The sequence below is a fragment of the Cricetulus griseus genome, chromosome 2 (assembly GCF_003668045.3).
Source record: "Cricetulus griseus strain 17A/GY chromosome 2, alternate assembly CriGri-PICRH-1.0, whole genome shotgun sequence".
Lineage (NCBI taxonomy): Eukaryota > Metazoa > Chordata > Mammalia > Rodentia > Cricetidae > Cricetulus > Cricetulus griseus.
In genome coordinates, this window is record NC_048595.1 from 75993117 (window position 1) to 76014827 (window position 21711).

General features: G+C 44.9%; 1 protein-coding gene across 4 annotated transcripts in view; it reads left to right on the forward strand.

The window, feature by feature from the left end:
• The window catches only part of Cdk5rap2 (CDK5 regulatory subunit associated protein 2), a 178995-nt gene extending 159055 nt beyond the window's left edge, over positions 1-19940 (forward strand). For all 4 annotated transcript variants that reach the window (XM_027400255.1, XM_027400258.1, XM_027400257.1 and 1 more), the window contains 8 exons: positions 644-762; positions 1858-2106; positions 3860-3937; positions 4745-5010; positions 7671-7814; positions 14155-14281; positions 19334-19380; positions 19844-19940. In XM_027400255.1, the coding sequence (XP_027256056.1) occupies positions 644-762; positions 1858-2106; positions 3860-3937; positions 4745-5010; positions 7671-7814; positions 14155-14281; positions 19334-19380; positions 19844-19900 (1087 nt within the window). In that variant the 3' untranslated portion in view covers positions 19901-19940. The remainder of the gene's footprint in view (positions 1-643; positions 763-1857; positions 2107-3859; positions 3938-4744; positions 5011-7670; positions 7815-14154; positions 14282-19333; positions 19381-19843) is intronic.
• Positions 19941-21711: the final 1771 nt, after the last annotated feature.

Sequence of the window (21711 nt, forward strand, 5' to 3'; positions counted from 1 at the left end):
AGAGCTGAAACTATTGGCAGAAGTCACATAGGCCCTAAGACAGAGTTGCCGTGGCAAACCAGAGAGGGTCCTGTGCTTGGCTAAAGTAGGAGCTGAGGGCAGAGAGGAGGGTAGATGCTTAATCATCTTTGGCCTCTAGCCCTATAAAGACTCCAGTTTTGCTCCAAATGGCACAGGTCACTGAGATACTCTGAGTGAGTAAATGTAAATCTACCCCCTCTCCCTCTTAGTCCTCTGCCTTAGTCCATGTGTCAACACGAAGTACTCTTTCTCCTGTCTGAGTGACTACCCTCATCCCTGTCCAGGTGCCATCAGACCTCCCTGGACAGAGGTCCTGGCTTTTCCCTAGCTCTAGAAAGTGACAGCTTTTTTGGGTTCCTTTTCTTGGGTATCTGACAGGAATTGGAGGACACCTTCCTTTAGAATGCCTGTAAAGCTTACTTGAGAGAAGGTCTATTAAGGTCTGTTAGGTCCCACGTGTCCTATGCCTTAACTGGGAGCTATGATGGAACTCTTAACCACGTCTGTCTCTGCACATTTTGTTCACATTCCTTGGCTGAGATGGCCTGGGCCTTCCTGGGGGGAACTGAACAAGCCTCCAGGAGGAGGAATTAACCCCTCTAACCATACGGGACTCTTTCAGGGTACAGGAAGAAATGAAGTCGAGGCAGCAACTGCTCTCACAGAATGATAAGCTCCTCCAGTCCCTCCGAGTGGAGCTGAAGGTGTATGAGAAGCTGAATGAGGAACATAGGAAGCGAGGTACTGCCTGCTTAGGGCCAGGCCTGAGACATCTCAGGGTCTGAGCTCACCCAAAAAGCTGCTCGTGGGTATGGGAGGACATGACTCTTGTTTTTTCCTCTCCTACCATTAAACCCACACTGGCCCATAGGTAGACCAGGCGCATTTAGAAGCAAACTCTTTCGCCCACTCTGTTTTTGAGGCAGGGTTTTTCTATATAGCACAGACTGGCTTCATTGAAAAATCCTCCTGCCTTAGCCTTATAGGTATGCATCGCCATTATTGGCTTTTGGCCAAGGTGAAGTCTGGAGTCTCACTTCCTTCATCTCAGCTTGTTCTGACTTCACCAGTAACTGGGTCAGTTACAGCTCTGTAATCAGGTCTGTCAATATCCACTGTGTGGAGCCATGAAAGTTAAATGAGGGCATTTATTAAAACATCTTAGCCACATTCCAGGCACATAGGTAGGCATCCAAGAAATAACATTGTCATAGTTATTCATCCAGTAGATATTCGAGTGTTGCCACATGCCGGACATTGTTCTTAGGTGCTTGTCGGGCCTAGTGTGCTCTGCTTCTAGAAAATGCAGATCAGAGTGCCTGACTATAAGGCACTATATGTAATGTTTGAGAATCAATTTGGAGGCACAGTGGGGATTTTTCTAAAACTAATTTTCCAGATGGTTTCTCCCTATTGAAAGTTTATCTAGAAAGGGTCATCTCTCAGCTTTTGCTTCTTCTCAAGTTGCTTCTCTTGTTCTTGCTATTGTGCCTGCCTTTTTAATATACTGTAGCCCTTAAAATCATCCCCTTTCATTCTATAATTCTGGTCCAAATAGATTTTATTACTACTAGACATAATTTCGGGGTTTGGTGTGCAATTTGCTAGGCTTTTATGGCCAGAAGTGAAATTAATTTGCAGCTCTTACTTAGCCTGTGGAATAGCAGCAATTAAGTCAGCCAATATTTTTGTTTTTAAAGTCGAGTTGTTATTTTAAATTGTACCTAGTTCTTAGAAGGGGGCTGATGGTGGTGGGTTGAAATGCCCTTGAGTCTCTTTGACGGCTGACCTTTGATCTTGGAAAATATCAAGGCTTCCCTTTGCATATGTCTGCAGAGACCCAAGGTGAGGCATCTGGAGAAGGCTGGAAGGGGCCTGACTGTTTGAGCAACCTACATGGCCTCCTGACAGAGGTACAGGCTCTCCGTGACCAGCTAGAAAGGAGCATCCAGACTAATAACACCCTGAGGAGCAAGCTAGAGGAGCAGCTGTCACTGGGTCCAAAGAAAGCCCAGGAAGGGGACCTCACTGTGGCTGTCAAGGCCCTGTCTGTCACCGAGTGGTCCCTTCAGCTGGACAAACACGGTAGGGAAGTTGCTTCTTCTCACTTTGTGGTTATTCAGCTCTGTGGGTCTGTATGACATGTGAGCTTCTGAGTGATGCCCTTCTTGCTGCTCTCAGCTCTCATCTCAACATTGTTGCATATTCTCTGACTGACTGGACACTGGGTTCTCTGGAAGTAGAGTTAAGACTTCCAGTGGTCTGTGCTGTCTGAAGTCTTTCTGTTTAGTCCCACCCACAACTCACCAAGGCCTTGTCATTCTCTTGCCTTGGTTTTTGGAAGGCAGCTATACTCACCACTATACCACCAACGCTTTTTGCCTTGGTTTTTGTATTGTTTTGTTTTTGTTTTTTTGAGAGAGGATTTCTTTGTATAGCACTGGCTATCTTGGAACTCTCCCTGTATACCAAGCTGGCCTCGAACTCTGAGATCTGCCTGCCCCTGCCTCCCAGTTCTAGGATTCAAGGTGTGCACCACCATGCCCTGCTCTCTTGTATTTAAATGAGATCCCAGACCCCTTACTCTGGCCTTCATCATCTCCTAAGGCCTGGGAAGCTTCCAGGTAACAGGTGGGTCTGATTTACATTTACTTGTGTGCTTGTATAGGGCTAGAAATGCCTGGGAAGGGGCAGAGGGTAAGGCAGCCTGGCCACACACACCCAGCAGGGGCTGAAAACAATCAGTAGGCAGCTCACACATGGGCTTCCTACTGGATTATTGTCTGTCGGTCACTTGTTGGTTTGGAGTTCTAATTTTAAAGAAAAGTAGCGTGGCTTTTGCTGTTAAGTAATATTATCAGAGGGTAGGGAGGTTTTATCAAAGCATCTTTGTCTGGAGTCCATTACTCCACCTGGGTGGAACATGGGTGGAAGAAACTTGCATGGGAGGTCCCAACACCTGAACATATGCATTGCTCTGCCACTGGCATGCTGAGTTGTCTAGATTCCTTGGTCTCTTTCTTTAAAAAACAAATTACATCATTGTTCTTCCCACCAGGCTCTTAAGAGTTCAGTAGCTTCTCAGGTGTGAGAGTGCTTTCCTGTATTATCTAACATCACATAGACCTCCAGTCAAGTGTTTCAGATGCATTACCTCCAAATCCTGTTGCAGGTCACTTTCCTCTCATGTTAGGTCAGTAGAGCAGCTTCCACACTAACTCTCCAGTCTAAAACATAGACCTCAACCTAACATTGTCCCACCATGAGTGGGTCACTTAGCCCTCAGGGTACAAGCCCTGCATCCTGCTATGTCCTTCCCTGTACCCAGGCCTTAGCTAAAGGAGCTGTGTGTCTTCTCCCAAAATGATGACTCATGCCTATGTCCTTGTACCTGCTCAGTACTCTGCTTGGCTTTTCTTTTCCTCCTTCCCACTGGGCACTGGAAAAGTCTTAAAAGATCATTCAGGCATCCACTTCTGGGGTGCCACATTGGGGACAGCCCCATCACCTGAGCTCCTGTCTCTGTGCTTCCCTCCCTTCTTCCTAAGTACCCTGAGATGAGGTTAACTGTTTACGGTTTTGACAGGCAGGTTCCTTGAGAGAAGGCTCTGGGCCTGGCCACTCTGTTACCTGGTGTCTGCACAGGGTACAAGAGAATGAGTGGAATATACATGGGCCTGGCTACAGGGATGTATGCAGAGAAGCCCTGAGAGAATGCATTGTTTCTGAAATGAATGGATGGGTGTGAGATGTTCTACCATGTTGTATTCCATCGTTTCTCTAGTGCTAATGATGGCAAAGCCCAAATTTTCCTCTCTTTTGTTTTGCTTTATTATAGATGGCAACAGATGTCCTGAGGCCAGTGATAATTCATTTGATCTGTTTGACTCTACTCAGGCAATGGCACCTAAGTCAGGTACAAACTGGGTAACTGCAGTAGTGTTGGGTATGACATTAGGGCTTTTGAAATAGAAGAAAAGGAGGTCTCTGGCATCTCTGGCTGCTTGCAGTGATTTGTATCTCTGGAAGGTAATCGCCAAACCACTGACTCCATCCCAGGTGTTAAGCAAGTACAACTTCAAGGGTTTAAACTTAAGCTTTAAAACCACCTTAGTGTGGATTGCAGGGTCTCTGGGATCTAGTGGGTGACCACACAGAGGAGTTACTGCCTCTGGACTGCACTTTCAAAGTCTCACATTTTCTAATTTACACCAGTCCAGGTCCCCCCACTTCCTCAAGACTCAAGAGTGCAGACTTCTCTGTAAAATGCCTCTCCAGCTGCCCAAGTCAGAATCAACCAAGTTAAAAAGCAACAGGATTTTCTGTCTGCATAATGCTGGCTGCCTGTCCAGTCCAGCTCATGCCACCTCTTCCAGAAAGTCTTCCTTGACTTCTCTCTTTGCCCAGACAGTTGTTTTCCCTTGAGCTCTGGCTCACTCCTGCCATGCACTGTGTGTTTATACTTCCTCAGCCTCAGTATTCCCATTAGATCCTGAACTTTTGTCATGCAAGTGACAGCATGGCTTATTGTGGTAGTCTAGAGTCTACTACAGAGTGAGTGTTCGATAAATATTGGTTAAGTCGATTTCAGTCTTTGCCCAACATTGGGTAACACAGCTGGAGGCTCAGAGCCAGACCCCTTTGCAGCTGTGCTCTCTCAGTATAACTCCAGGAACGCAGATGCCATCGCAAGAAGATCTAACCTTTACCACTTTGTTTGTAGCTTCTGAGACTCCTCTGCTCTCCGGAACTGACGTTGACTCCCTCTCCTGTGACAGTAGCACTTATGCCACCAGTCCCACTTGCATGCCCTGTGTGGTTGCTGGCCACCATATGTGGGCCAGCAAGAGTGGCCCCCATATGCTGGGCCTGATTGAGGACTATGATGCCCTCCATAAGCAGATTAGCCGGGGTCAGAGACTGCTTGCGAAGATGGACATTCAAACTCAAGAGGCTCTGAGCCCCACAACTCAAAAGCTGGACTCACAGGTAACCTGAGTGCAGGACAGATAGAGGGAGATGCTTCCTGCTGTGAGTAAGCAGAGGGGCTGGCTACATTCTCTGGAAAATTCCTAATACCCGGATTCCAGTAAAGCCCCAAACGGGAGGGGTTGGGAGCTGTTGCACATGAAAGCCCAGAGGTGATGAGGGCTGTTTGTTGATGATCAGTGAATAGCGTGTTGAGATTGTGCCCTGGGTTATTATGGCCACTGCTCAGTGAGGTGCTGCACTGCTATGTGACTTCTCATTTCTCTCCAGGCTCTCAGCCACTCTTTGTCCCTCTGTCCTTTTGTATCCAGTCATTCTACCCCTCCACTTACACACCTTCTGGGAAGAACTGCCTGCTTGGCTCTGGGACTGTTGTGGGGCAGTTAGAGGTCCTGACCTTCATGTACACGGTACCAGACCTGGCAAAACTGTACCCTGCCACACTGAGCTGACATCTACTATGCCATACTATAATTTCTTACGACCACTCTGTGATGCATGTGTTTAGAGAGATGTTCTGTGTCTACTTATGGTCATCTTCCTTCAGAGGGTGTGTGTATGTGTGTGTTTCCTCAGAACAACCCTGTGAAGGATGAGATACCAGTCTATTGTACAGATGATGGAAACTAACTTTTCTCAGTCCTACAACATGCTCTCTGTTGTAACAGTGCTGCCTTTCTGGACAGTGCTGGCCAACTGACTCCACTTCTGTCTGGGCAGCAACTCTGAGGGCACTGGTTGCTGGGCTAGCTTCAGTCAGTCTGCCCACCAATAGTCACCACTCTTTCCCTGGCATGTCCCACTGTGAACAGTCAGGGCCACAGAGTGCAGTCCCTGTTTCCCACCATATCTCTCTCCTGCCTGCTTCTCCTGACTCCTCTTCCTTGCCATTCCCAAGCGTCTACTCCCCTCTTCTCCCTACCTCATTCTCCTCATCTCAAGTTGTCTTTTGTCACAGACTTATATGCCTGACAGACACAACTCATCATGTGTTTGACAGACACCAGCCATGCACTTCCTCCAAAACACCGGGTCAGAGAATAGTATTAGACTTTTGAGCTTTCATTATTATAGCATCTAGATCCCACTTTTAAGGTTTTTTTTTTTTCCCTTTGCATGTGTATGTAGGTATGATATGAGTGTACATATATATTATGTATGTGATCACGTGTGTGGTCACATATATATGTGTGGTGCATATATGTGGGGAGGTATTGACTTCCAGTCTCATTGCTGTCTGCATTATTTATTGAGGTGGAGTTTCTCAGTTGAACCCAGACCTCACTGATCACTAGTGTAGGTAGACAGCTTGTTTGAGAGTCAAGATAATTCTCCCTCCTTAGTGCTGGGATTATTGATGGCCGCCACACCTGCCCAGCTTTTACATGATTCTTGATCAAACTCTTATCTACATGCTTGCTCAGCAAGCACTTTCTCATCCGCTGAATCACTTCCTCAGTTGCTCTGGATTTTTACCAAAGATATTTGAATTTCCTGTGGCACTTGCTTTGGCTTTGCTTTTTTCATTTTACTCTATTTAAGAATCAAATTTGCATTTTATCTTCTACTAGATGATAAGCTCCTTGAGAAAAAGGGATAGTGTTTTTATGGAACATTAAATAACCAGTACCTAGTCTCCTTAAGCCTTGCATAGAATAGGTGCTTGGTAAATAATATTGAATAAATTAGCAGTAATAAGATTGCTGTACTTTTCTGATAAAAATCCTTGTTTTGAAAGCTGAAAGTTTTAGAAAAGCATAAAAAACAGTATATCTCTTCAAATACCGCTTAAAGGTCAACACTTAAATTTGTGTGTATATATGTGTAATATACAAAGGTAAACACATACATACTTTTGGGACACTCATAGTTTATCAAATAATCAGAAATATGGGTTTTGTATATACATGGTATTAATACTTTTCCTTTTGAGCACTTGCCTTTTCAGTGGCTGCCAATAAGCTACTGTGGACATAGCATGGGCTATTCTCTTTCTCACTGTTTGTGGGCATGTCAACTACACTGAGTCATGTTTTGTACAAATCTCTGATGGTGTTTTGATTAGGTGTAAAGTGGGTTTTCCAGTTTCAAGGTTGTAAAGGTTTTAGGAATCTTGATAACTATTAACATGTTATCTCCAGAGAGCTGTTTTCTGTCTCGGTACACCTTTGTCTTTGTTGAATAATATTCATATTTTTGTCATTCTGCTATCTAAACAGGTGTGTAGTTTTATATTTATCAATAGTAAAGAGAAATGCTTTTAAGTTTCCTCTTCCTCTTTTTTATCCCTCTTCCGCTGGACCACATTTTTTCTTTTCTCTTGCCTTTGACACCTCTCCCCATGTGAGAGTACCTACTGCACTGAAAGGGAGAGGTTCCAAAGGCCCATACATCCTCACTAAACTGTCTGTCTTGTGCCCTGGGCTTTGTTGCTGTCATTTGTTCTGTGGTGGTCTGGATGGTCCTACCATGGGTTACTAATCATGGTTACTAACTGGGCTAAACTTACTACCAAAATTCTCTTCTCAGTTCACTAGTATCACGTAACCCCAGCTTCTGCTCATCATGTTGAAACAGGAGCCCTAGTCGGAGGCTTCTGGTGCTTGTCTGTGAAGGATCCCTGTCACAGTGGCATGTAATAGCTTTGTTATCCTTTGTAGGGTTCACACGCTGTGCCTCTGAGCAAGTTTCTCTCCAGCATCAATGCAGCCAAGCAGATTCTGGAAGAATCCTCAAGGTTGTTGAAGCTCTTCTGGAGGGTCTCAGTCCCCACAGACGGCCAGTGTTCCCTTCACTGTGAGCAGGTAGGTGATCCCACATGCTCAGAGGCTCAAGTATATCAGAGAGGTCTGCATCTCGGCTCATTCTGACCAGTCTAGGACTGGCCTACAGCTAATGTGCTCCACCTTGAGGATGTGTCAGAGGGAATGGTACCAGCAGTGTTGGAGCCACACTAAGTTCTTACCTAATGCCTAGAATGCCATTATTGAGTGGGATCCTGTTCACACTTTGTACATGAGAAAAGTAAGATTCAGGGCCTGGGTTGTGGGGCTGATTTGAAAGCATTCATAGGTGAACTCTGGGATTGTTCTTGACTTGATGTTTTACATGTGAGTTTGTCCTTATGGACCAGCTTGTTCGTATTCCTAGAAGTACTTTGCACTTTAGCTATCTCTGTCTGGATCTTCTGATATATGGATTTTAGTGAAAGCTATTTTAACTATTTGAGAGTAAAAGGTCAGGAGCCAGGCAGGTGGAGTGTTGTCTTGACTTTTTGGGGTTCGTGTATGTCCTGGCACACTCTACAATACCCTGGCTATTCACAAGCCTCCCTACAGAGAAGCAAAAGGGTGTTAGAGCTCTGCTTGTAGCCCAGTGGATATTTCCTACCTCATTTGACTGGATGGATAAGTGTTTTCCGAACGTGAGCCGGAAGGCAGAAAGGAAGTTTGTTTGCATTTCAGGTCACCACCTATTTAGTTTTGGCAGCTCTCAGACCCCCAGAACCTGGCAAGGAGGTTGTTTGTACTGAAAGTTCCCATGACACAAGTGTCGAAATGAGCAATTTGGATACACTAAGCTCAAGGATGTTCATAATTATTTGTGTGGCATAGGGCAGTCATTCCCAGGCCACTTTTAGTTGGTGGAGCATTCGTTGAAAGGTGAGTGATAATGGAACCACTTGAGCTCTAGCCTCTTCTTTTTCTTAAGCCACAGACTCTTACATGACACAGTCTCCCTGTTATCTATGTCCTGTACGTCTCTGCTAGCTGCCTCTCATCCTCAAGTCTTACATGTTACATAAATAGAGAGGGCTCCTTGATCACTCTGCCATAACATCATCTTCTATTTTATCAAAGCCCTTATAAAACTTGGTAATTATATATTTGTTTGCTTAATGCCTTTCTCTCTGTTTTCCTTCAGGGGCTGTGTCTGGTTTGTTCATATTTTTTAATGAATGAATGACTAGATGGATGAATGAATAATTTCTTTCCACTCTCCAAAATCAGTGCCTCCTTTAAATTATTTTAAAGTTAACATGTCTGAGCTAAACAATTTACCATCAGTGTAATGTTTTTGCCCTTAGACAGAAGCAGATGTTTGCTAAGTAGACAGAATCTAGTTTGTGTCTAGTACATGCACACACAAAGACACGAACATACACACACACACACACACACACACACACACACACACACACAATTTGTAGCCCTCTTGATACTCTTCCACTTACAAATCAGTCTTGGGACTGTCAGTCTTTGTGACGACTCGCCCTTCTTCCTAAAGGTGTCTTGGGTAATTGATTATCTTCATGTCAATGTTGTAGAATTTCAGAGCTGAGGAAGACCTCAGAAATGCACCAATGTGGTTGCTTGTGTACAGGGACTCCTGGGTGGTAGGAGTTGCCTCTGGGCACATTTTTTTTTCCCCGCCTGTTCTTCATGTGGCACCTTTTGCTTGGTGTGTGTAAAGCAAACTTCTGAGTTTATAGCAGCAAGCCTAGGTACTTGACAGCCTCCTCTTTTCTCTGTGCTGTTTATTTACCTTTATATTTAATTCACCTCCCCCTTCAGCCCCTTGCTCTGGAAAGTGTACATCAGTTTATCTGAGAAACGTATATGAAGGGTTACCAAATGTAGACATATTCTTAAAACAGGAGACTTCTGGGATTGTGAGGGGCTAGCTTGGAGCGTCAAGGGTAGAAGACCATTTTTTAAATCAACACTGTTTTATAGATTTGACCTTGCAGCCACATTAAACTTTATATAATTATAAATAGAATTAATCAAAATGAGGGTGAAGGAGCAATGCCTAAAAGTTCACAGCAGTGGGAAATCAGCCAGTCATACTGTGTATCGCTGGGGACATAGCCATGGGAGCAGTGATACACCACACAGGTTTCCCCCAAAGCACAAAGTTTTCAACAGTTTTGTTCGCAAACACTAATGTTAAGATTCTGATACATTCCTGTTGTAAGATAACTGTAAATTCTTTACATTTATTTATTTTTTATGTATGGGCACATGCTTGTGCACTGACATGCATGTGGAAGTCAAAGGACAACATAGAGAAGTCAGTTCACTCCTTCCACCATGTGGGGCCTGAGGCTTAACCTTAGCTTAGGAGCTTTGGAGCAGGTGCCTGCATTTGTGATATAAGATAAACAATGCATAATTTCATTAGGAACTGAGAGTTTTACTGAAAGAAGAATAAATATGAAATCAGAGAAATGAAAATCATATAATCCTAATTTTGAATTACAAACATAAAAATGAACTCACGATGCATTTTCTGTTGTAAAAATTGACTGAATCATTCCATATAAAAGGCTATAGAAATAATTGGATTCAGAGCTGCAAGCACACTAGATATCCTAAGGCTGATTCTAATGACCTCTTTCCAGGGGTTGGGCCAGGGCTCGGGCCAGGGCTCCTATTGGAAATGGCTTGTTTCAGGTCTGGGCAGAAACATAAGATGAGCTTAGAACATATCCTAGTGGGGAAGAAGGAGGTGGATCCTGGACCTACACCAGAGCATACCCTGGAAGTTTTTGAGAAGTGCAGCTGTCAGGGCCTCAGTTCTACCAGCTTGGGCTATCTGTCAACTCCCAGGAACTTTGAGAACCACAGATTCTCAAAGAAAGTAGCTTTTAACAATGTAGTTCTTGTTTGGATGCTGAGTTGAATGGATTATATTTAAAAAAAAAAAAAGTCTGACTTTGGTTATTTTTCAGAATTTGATAGACTTTTTATAGATTGAGCATTTTTAATAAAATTGCTTTAAAAGACTGGTATTTGGGGTTTTATGTCTTCAGATTAGTCATGTTCAAAGGGACTCAGGAGTTATCTTCACTTTCTAGGTGTGCTAATGCTGTTACAGGTTCAAAAAACTTTTTAAGTGATGTATACTAAAATATTTTATAAATGAAATGACGTGGTCAGTTTCAAAATAATTTTGGAGGGAGGCTAAACCAGTATGGCCTTGAATTGATAGTCATTGGTTCTGAGTGGGTTCCTGGATATTCCTATCCAATTCTGTTGCCTTTTATAGGTATTTGAGATGTTCATCATAAAAAGGAAGGGGATAACCAGGAAAAGAATAATCTACTCCAGCAGGCAGGTGGAGCACTGATGGCATGTGTGGCCTCTGGGAGGGGTGTCTTTCAGTTCTGTTTGTTGGTCCTAAGTGACTACTTGGTGGCACATACTCTGCTTACACTAAAATCTTATCCCTTGTTGTGGCCTCAGGGACTTAGGTAGTTTTCTTTTTTCTTAAAAATTCACAAATGGAATATATATTTGAACAATTAGGTCAAGGTGTCATATTCATATTTTCAAAGATTAACATATTTGATATTTAATTGACACAATTATACATTTTTATGGGACATGCTGTAATGTTCCAATACATGTGTACAATGTGTAATAGTAAGGTCATTTCCTAGGGCTGAAATCATTCAAAAGCCTCACTGTTAGCTGGAGTAGGAGCCAACATGACTTGCCTCAGAATTGTGTGGCCAGGAAGTGGCAGAGCCAGGCTCTAGAATCTTGCTGTCTCAGTAGTATACTTTCGTCATAAGATAAACAGGAAGATCTAACTCCAGTTGAACAGCAGACATAAATATTTAAATTTCCTTGCTGTAAGTGCTAACTTGAAGATACACAGTATTAGGCGAGAGCTAGTAAGCAATGGCCTGCAAGCTGGATACTGACACCTGCTCTTCAATAGGTACTGGTATTCAGAGAGAAGAGAGGAGAAGCTCTTTGCTGGTTGGAGTCATTGCTGCCATCTACCATGACATTTCTTCCTAAGCTCCCAGTAGGGAGGTAGTGTTAGTTGAATTGTTAAATCAGCATTATACCTTTAAAGAATATATGAATAGGGCCAGGGAGATGGCTCAGATGGTAAAGTACTGTTAGAAGCATGAGGACCGGAGCACCCTTGTCAATTCTGGGCCTGAAAGTGTACATCTGTGACCTCACCATAACGGGACGGGGTAGTGGCAGAAATCAGTGACTACCTAAGCTTCATCAGTGAGCTTCAGGGCCAGTGAGATAACCTTGCCTCAAAAAATAAGATGGAGAACACTGCAAAAAAAAACACCCAGTGCTGTTCTCTGGCCTCTGCATGTATGTTCACACAGGTAAAAGCACATGTGCACGTACACACATGAGTATGTATAACACACACATATGTGTGTACAAACACACACACATACACACACACAATACTTTTTAGACAGCCTGAAGTCATATCCCTTGGAAATACTAACATTAATTCTTAATGCCATATCAAGATAGATAGATAGATAGATAGATAGATAGATAGAGGCTGTTCATTTTTACAAACATGAATTGTAACTATCAATAAAGCCCTGAAACATCATTTTAACTGCAAAATTACTCCTTCCTATGTGAGCTCTATGCTGAGCTTACTATAGAAAGAGCAAAGTGATGAACCAGGCAAGCTAGGAAAGGCCCATCTTTCCCCAATACTGCCTTCCAGGTTTCCATCATGTCCTTTGAATCTCACTTCACTACAGTGTGAAAGATGAGCCAGGGGTTTATATTTCAGTGTCACAGATGCAGAACTGTAGGGTGGCTTTGTCCTAGGATGTGTGACCTGTGAAATCATGAGTATTCATGGCTCCTGACTTGTACTAGAGAACCAAAGCAAACCTAATGATGAAATTAGGGTCCTTTTGAGGAAGCACTGAAGACTTTGTACCTGACATGATTGGTTAATCTTAAAAGTTGAGGTGGGGAATCAAAAAAAAAAAAAACAAAAAAAAAACAAAAACGATACAAACCTTAAACATTTTAGTTTAACTTAAAACAGATAAATGTACATTCATTTGCTCTTCTTTTGATGTGGGGCCAGGCCTTTTCTTTGAATGTGGGTCTGCTGATTGAGTTCCTCATCTTTCTTTCACAAACCACATCCATAATGTATTTCTGACACTACCAATTTCTGTTTCTTTAAGATGAAGAAGAAACTTAAGGCACTTGCAGAGCAATCTGAATATAGAATTCTTATACACTGTTCCTCCTACATCTTTTACAGTTGTCTCGCCCACACCTAATTTGCCAGCAAAGTGTTTTGCAGTGACTTGCCTTTATCTGGTCTCCCATAAAGCATATGTTAGTTTCCATACAGCCAGCTTTCTGTCCAAATATGTGGCTCACAGGTCAACTTAATATGTAATTAGATTCTGTTATTTATTTATTGAAGGCACAAATGCCATAAACAAGTTTGTAAACAAACTGCCAACTTCCTGTGTCCCTTCTTGGTAGCCGAGAGAAAAGGGTGTCCATAGTTCTGGGGCCAGTTCAGGAAGTCTCTGCTGTGCCCTGTCACAGGATGGTGGATTTGGCATCTACACTCCACTATGAGAAACAAAACAAAACAAAACAAAATTGGTCCGTACTTGCTGAATATTGTTAAGATTAAAGCATTAGAAAAAAAAATTGAATCAGCATTATGACTTCTGGTAACAAAAAAGAAATATAAAATTTAAAACTCATCATTAATGTTTGGTTACCACATCAATATATGTTTATAGCTGTAGGTATCTGTGTTTTCCTTTTATGAAACAGAAGTGCCTCAAATATAGCATTCAGTCTGTTGATTTGGGCTCTTTCTTTCACTAATTATATTCATCTTTTGAAATCAATAAATCTCTACAGCATGCTTTTTAATAGCTGCACAATTCTGTTTTTCAATGTAAGTACCACAATTTATTTATTCAGATTAATGTGAAACAACTCAGTTTGTTGTTCTTGCCACAGGCAGAGCTAAGGTGAGTGCCCATGGAGAAAGACATCATCTTGTGCTGATGAGATTATTCCTGGGGGTAGATGCTATAGTACAGAACATCAAGGTCCGAGAGATACATGCATTTACAATTTGGGAAATTTTGCATTCTCACTGGGCTACAAACATCCCAAGCGCTACGACAGTCCTGACAGTTTTCCTACTCACCCTGGATACTGTCCAGTTTTGCTAATGCAATGTTCAAAAGGGGGCTTCTAACTCATTCAGATATTTTGCTGGTGAAGTTGAGCATCTTTTAATATTACTTTTAGTTCTTTCTGTATAATCTAGTGTTTTTATGTTATATTTTTCTAATACTTCTTTCTTTAGATTGGAGAAATGAAGGCAGAGATCACCAAACTACACAAAAAGTTGTTTGAACAAGAAAAGAAGCTGCAGAACACTGCAAAACTTCTGCAGCAGAAAAAGCATCAGGAGAAAGTCATCTGTGATCAGTGTGAGTAGAGGAAGGGGTGGCTGCCACAGCTGAGCATTGCCTGCCTCTGGTCAGTGCAGCCATGGCTTACACTCTTCACAGTCCAGGCTTCTGAGATCATGCCACCTTCTTGAGGGTTTCTCTTCCTGCTTCACCCTTTTTGAACTACACAGTCAGTTCTGCCAGGAATATCCTCTCTTAGGGTGACAGATTGAGCGTTATGAGAGCATGGTGGGTGTCCTAGAGGAAGGACCCCCTGAGATGATTCTGAAAGGAATAGACAGTGTCATCTGGAAGAAGGAATGGTGGTCTGGGACAGGACCTGAAGGATGAAAAGGAGGAGTAGGCTTTGTGTGTGAGAACCCAAAATGATCTTGCTGATGACATAAAAGCTATGCAAGGCTGAGACAGAGAGACCAGAGACCAGAGCCTCTTGCAAGAAACCTCCAGGGTAGATGAAGGTGGCTCCCTTCTGCTGAGGATAACCTGGCATGCTTTGGTGAAAGCTCTGCATGGTGCTCCTACCATGGGCTTCAGCGGAGAAGGAAGACCGCTTAAGGTCAGTGCTGGCTCTAACCAAGCCACATCAGAGACTTTTAACCACTGTGTGCCTTGTGTTCAAACCTGCGGCACTCCTCACCAGTGTGTGGAGACAAGCAGCTTCCACCAGGCTCTCCAACAGCTCAGTCCTGGCTTTGCCCATGCTCTCAACCTGTCAGATTGCCTGTCTTAGGAGTATCACCAACTGTACCTTCCTTTGTCCACTACCACAGCTCAGGGCTGCTCTCTCAGCAGCATTTCTTAGAAGCATAGGGCATAGATTATTGCTAAGTAGATGGTCTCATTAGTTGCCCTCTGGGAACCTTCTGAAAAAGGCTATGAGATTAGTAAGGGTTTGAACTGCAAATGAATGAAATTCGGTTATGGCCTGGTCCTGGGCTCCTGTCCTGTGTCCTTTTCACGGACTCTGAGGATAGAGGAATGGTAGTTTCTGTCATCAAGGACCCTGAACTTCCTGAGGGATCTGGGATGGGGGTGGTGGCATAAAGCTTCAGGGTTATCAACTCAGGGCCTGCCTGGGACAGCATGAAGGTGGCATGAGACTTTGGTCCAAGATTAAATCTGATTGGCCCTGGTGGATGTCACTCAGACAGCAAAAGATCAGGAACTGAATTCCTTGGCATACCTACCTCCATAAGCAAGAGCACAGTCAGTGTTCCAGGGATGCTAAAAAACATGTCAAGGCTTTCACTTGAGCAACAGTGTATTAGTTTTCTTGTCCTGTGATATAGTCCATGACCGAAGCAACTTAAGGAAGGTTAGGTTTGTTTTGGTTCACAGTTTAGAGGGAATGAAGTCACCATGGTGTGGACATAGTAGTAGGATTAGTTCCTGCATGTGGGAATAGTAGCATGAAGGTAGCTAGTCACATCATGTGACAGACAAAACGCAGACAAAGATTAGAGGGACCAACCTATCATCCCCAAGGCCTGGTCCCAGTGGCCCAGTCACATCAGCCAGGTCTTACCTTACAACCTCTCCAAATAGTCCCATGAGTTGGAAATTGAGTGTTCAAATATGGGCGTCCAAGCCTTAACAAAGGGAAAATGGAACAGAGAGCTTGTGGCTGGGCTCAAGGAGGAATAGCAGGATTTGCTGTGGTTTATTTGTGATATCAGCGGCTTTGAAGATCTATGACAGTTCCTCCAGCATTCAGGGCTGTGGAGGAAGGATAGACTTGAAAGACAGATGACTGCCCAACAGACAGGATATCGTTGATTTGGCTTAGAGACTTATGTCACCTGTGGAAAAGAGGAGCCTTTAGAGATGTAGGTGACAGTGATAGTTGTGGGCTTGCTCAAGGCAGAGTAAGAGGTGGAGCTTCACACAGCCTGAGTCCAGGCAATAGACTCTGGCACAGGTTCCCTCCCGAACAGCCATAAGCCTCCTACTGCTTATTCTGGTTTCAGATGAGCAATTTTAAGAGCCAGCAGAATTCAGCTCAGGTGGTGACCCTACTGTGGCAAATGAGAAAACCAGAACCATGCCGTGCCGAATCCTGGGTTAGTGTGTAAGACTGGGAATGTGCTCAGGTCTCAGGTTTACCCTCGTGTGTGACATGCATTAAGTGGCTCTGACTCTTGAGTTTTAGGTTCCTCCTCTCTAAACAGAGACAGCAATTTTAAGCACAGCTGGCCACAGTGGCCAGGGTAATGATTACAATTGCATCTGTAGAATTTGGAGAGTGGTCCTACCAATGTCGGGGACAGAACAGGTGTCCCACAGATGCTGGTTGTCCCCATTTTCAGTCATTTAGACATAATGCTGCTCATGGAAATTGTTCAGTGTTGCCATCAGTTTCTGATAGGCCTGTTTGGAGCTGGCTTGACCGAGGACAGGGTGAGGATCTTGCCCTAGGCATGGGTCTGGCCTGTGATACCTCTATGCCTGGTCCTGCCTCTTGTTCCATTGAGCTAAGTCCCTGGATATCCCTAAGCCCTCCAACCTGCCAACTCTCTGTTCCTGGTTTTAAAGTGACAGAGTGACAATTGACATAGTGTCCTCTACCCCCCTTCTCCACATGGCTATGGGGATGAGAAAGATGCAGGATTGCCCCTCAGTGGTTGGTCTGACACTGCCTCCTCTAAGAATCTGCAGGAGTGAGCAGGGAAAGGATGAGACATGGGAACCTGGGACCCTACCACTCACGAGTCTCATGACCTGGCACTTCCCACTTTGCTTCTGTGCCTCAGGTCCTCCTTTGCCAAGTTAAGGGTTGAGGTCTTCAGTGAGTCAGTACATGTCCTCTGGCCAGTGAGCATTTTCCTTTTCAGTCTCTGGAAGGGTGGGAGGACCTTGGACTGAGTTAGGTAGCCCATGTGTGTGCCTTGTCTCTGCACTCAGGTCAGTCTGATTTGGGATGTATTCTTTACCACTCTGAACCTTGTCTTCTCATCACAGCAGGAATTTCTGAATGTTAGAACATGGGTGATGTATCTGTTTAGATGTAAGAGAGACTTCAAAACCTGGGCCAGGGATCCTTAGCACTTATGCTAAGCTTGACTCACTGGGTACATCCAGTGATCTTTTAAGATTATTTTTAACTTCCATGTCATGACAACCTTTTCTGGGTCACAGGCCCCTTGGTGGATCTTGAGACAGTGATGGTCTGTGCCAGAAAGATTCACAAATTCTATCTACACCAGAACTGAACTGTATGCTGGGTCTGGTATATTGGGCTTCCTAGGGCACACTGTGAACCCTGAAGGCAGGGGTAGGGTGGAGACAGAGCAGAGAACACCTATGAGATTCTTTTTACTCAGACAGAAATGAAGCTCACTATGTCTGTTGACCTCTCTGTATCCAGATGGATGTTTTTTTTTTTTTTTTTTTTTTTTTTTTTTGTAAAACAAAAAAATTTCCTCCAGACAACCACAGAACAGTTATTCTGAGTAGGTGAGCAGTGGGCCATGTGCTGGGGTGAGTCACAGAGACTCTCTCCAAGCATGAGCCAAGGAGAGCTGGATGCTGAGGCACGGGGTATTCCTCTGCCCTCACCAGGTCCTAGTTAGAGTGGATTCTTATTTTTTCTTTCGAGTCCAAGCTGGCTTCAAACTCATGGCAGTCCTCTCATCATCACAAGTTCTGCCTCTAGATTCCTAATCTGGCTCAGAAACCTGACACTGTTTTAGTCTTTGTTAGACAAGACGGGACTATGGAAGAAACTACCTTTGTGCAAGGTTGCTCCGGGTGGTAAACACTCCTGTTCTCAAATTCTGACATAGCTCAAGTGTCAGTGAGCAGGGGCCTCTGAATTCATCCCTTCACCCCACTCCTGTTTAGACAGAACACAGCTTGGCTGGGGAACCATGCTGAGCTGTTCCACCAGCTGAAGGGCAGGAGGGAACAAAAATGCCCTGAGTTTGTTCTCCCAGATACCAGAAGCATGCTTGAAGAAAGGCTGTGTAAAATTATGCTTTGGCAGGACTTCCCTCCAAGTGTGGGCCCAGGACACCAGAGGAAGCCAGGAACTGTCAGATCCTGCCCTCTCCACTGCCCAGCACCATCATCCTTCCCAATCTATAGAAGGTGATCCATGTGGCCAGTCAGAGCCTGGCATTGCCTCTGAAACATAGCTAGCATTCATGCTCTTCCCTTTGGGTCCCTGTGAGAACTTGAAGAAGTGTTGTCCATGGCCCACCCTCCCAGATAATGTTATTTGGCACTGGGAGTTGAAAAGGGACAGTGAGGCTTTCATACTTCTCTTGTCTCGATGGCTCAGGGCTGTTGTGTTGTTTACTCAATGCTGTGACAGCATGCCTAAGAGAAGCAATATAAGGGAGGAAGGATTCCTTTTGGCTCATGGTTTGGTGGAATATGGTCCATTATGGTGAGGAAGGTATACAGAAGCAGCACAGTCTGGGTAGTGGAAGCTCATAGCTCATTTCTTTCTCGGTGGATCAGAAATCAAGTGTTCGCTAGAGCCAGAGTGCATATCCTTTCAAGTGTTGGCACCAGCAGCCCACTTCTGCTAGCTAGGTCACAGTCCCAGAGGTTTCTTAAGCCTCTATGCTGATCATCTCTAAGTTGAATGTTACATAATCTAAAAATCACCTGGGAGGAGTCTCAATAGGTGATTGTCTACATTGAGTTGGCATGTGGACATGTCTGTAGGGGCTGTCTTACTAAAGCCCCTAAAGCTCGGCCAGTCCCTAGTTGGGCAGGGGATTCTGAACTGGGAGGAGTAGAGAAAATGTGCTTCTCTGCTCTTGACGGTGCATGTGATGTGACCAGCTGTTTCAAGCTCCTGCTGCCTTGACATCTACAGTGATGGACTGTAACCTAGAATTGTGAGCTAACATAAACCCTTCTCAATGTTGCCTTTTGCCACAGATTTCTTTAAAAGCAGGACACTCTCCAAAATAGCACTACCAGAGGGTCATGTGTTCAAGCATGGGTCTGTTGAAGTTGTCCAGTTGTCTGGGCCCAGGCTTCCCCCTCACTGGTTTTGTTTTCATTCTACTCTTCTGAGGTGTATGGCTCTAATTGCTCCCTTCTTTGCTTTCTCCTCAGTGGTCATCACCCACCAAGTCCTTCGGAAGGCCAGACGAAACCTGGAGGTAGTGCCCCTCAGTTGTTTGCACTGAAAGCTCTGGGTAACTAGGGGTTGGGAATGTCCAGACTGTCTTCTTTTGAAGAATAAAGACAAAGGTGTGACCAAGAGTTACAGCTTCCACAAGCAGCTGTAGTTCCTGCCCGAAGAACATGAAAAGTTCCATTCTCTCACACCTGTCCTCAGTAGACACACTATTCCTTTTTCAGTGCTGTTTCACTAGTGAGAAGTACAGCAAACAGCAGCCCACACAGGCATGTGTGCAGTCTTTCTGGAATGGATGGATGGATGAGTGAAGAAGTGAATGCAGTATGTGCTCATGATCATTGTGTTCTGATGTTTACTGATCAAAGTGTCTATGAAAGAAGTTTTAAAATAGAACCTCGCCTTCAACTCTGTCAGGGGTTTTACTTCAGACACTCCACCACCTAATACTCTCTTTCTTTTTGTTCCCCTTTCTCATTTCCTAGCGAAGGACTAGGGCTGCCCATCCAGGAACATCCAGTCCCAGCCGACTGGGTTCATGAGAAGAGCTTTCAGCTAATAAAGCTTGTGGTTCTGAGATCATCTGCCTTTGTCCTCACTGTGGCTCCTGATGGTGAAGGAAGCAAGGCTGCTGACCACTGGAAGGGTGGTGTTGTGAAGTGATTTCTGTCTGAAAGTTGATGGCTTGAGGCTGTTGTCTCAAGGGTTCCACCCTCTCTGCAGTCAGGCGCCAGAAAGGCCTTGAGCCTCTGGATGCTGTGATCTGGAGAGCCTTGCACACTGGCCAGCTTCCCATCCACCCTCAGACCCGAGAACTCAGTTCTCAACCAGCACTGCAGTTAGTGTATTCTTACACGATTCATCCGGTTTCAAATGCATGTATGCTGGGTGCAGCCTCACCTGGGTCCTGCACTCTTACCCCAATGTCTTGGGAGCCACATGCCCTCAGATCTAACGTACTTCTAAGCCAACTCCAGGATCCACAGAAAAGCGAGACCGTGTGGGGTTGCCTTGACACTGCGCCTCCTCAGGCAGGTTCTCAGTGCCTAACAGCCTGCCCTAGAGCCATCTTCTAGGCTGGAGTTGTTTCAGATTTAGGAATTAGAATGAGTCCCTCTCCCCTCTCCCTCTCCCTCCCCCATCTCTTCCTCTTTCCAACTTCCCTCCCTCCCTCCCTCCCTCCCTCCCCCCTCCCTCCCTTCCTCCTTCCCTCCCTCTCTCTCATACACACACACACACACACACACACAACACAACACAACACAACACACATACACACTGTGGGGGAGAGGTGCTGGCAGGTGGAATAGTCGATCTTCGATCTTCACTTCTTGGCCTTTGCCCTGCCCTGTGATGCTAGTCTCCTTTCTGTCCATGTTGCTGCCTGGTACACTTGCCGCAGCACTGTCACTGACTTTCATGTTTAACTGTTCTTAGCCTTGTCCTGAGGTGCATGGGTCCCTGAGCATTAAACAAAGCCTGGCTTAGCTCTGGTTTCAGCTGACGTTTCTTACAAGTGGAGTCCCTCATGCTGACATGTTGCTTCTTATCGTCCTCCATTCTTCCACCTTGCCTGCTACCTCATTTCTTCTGCTCTTACCTCTGGGAGGTCCTTTTTTCTACGCTATTCCCTCTGCCTTTCCCCATTTCTAGGCTCCTTTCTAGTCTTTGGTTCCTTTTTCTTGAATCTTCTCCCTCCTTTCTCTAAAGCAGCCAAGGTGTAGAGATAAAGGGTTCATCTGACCAGGCACTTTTCTCCCTGCCCGTGTTAGCAGTTTTCCACTGCTCTCTGGTTCCAGGCCAGGCCCCAGGCAGGGATCACACAGCCCCCGGGTCTGGGTGCTGCCACTTTTCCTCTTCCCTCCTTGCTCTCTGGCAGGTTCCAGGCCAGCTGACTGTCTCAGCCAGGGCACAGTCTCTCTGAAAGCCTCTCTCTATCTCTTCTTTTCCTAGCCAACTTTGAGTAGTTCTTTGGAAATCTTTTCCCATGCTGGAGATCTCAGGCTCCTGATTCTAGGCATTGTCTTCCTCTCTGTCCCTTCCCAGCCCCTGCAGGGACACTTCATTTTTACTCACCCTCCCTGAGCTCTTAGCGCCTGTGTCCACACTGAATGCCAAGCTTCTGCTTGTGCTAGCTCTCTCTTTCTCCCTCTCCCCTCCCCCTCTCCTTCCCCCATCTCTCTTTCCTCCCTCTCTCCCTCTCTCTTCCTCTCTCACTCTCTCACTCTCTCCCTCCCTCCCTCCCTTCCTCCCCCCTTTCTCTCTCTCTCTCTCTCTCTCTCTCTCTCTCTCTCTCTCTCTCTCTCTCTCTCTCACACACACACACACACACACACACACACACACACACCGG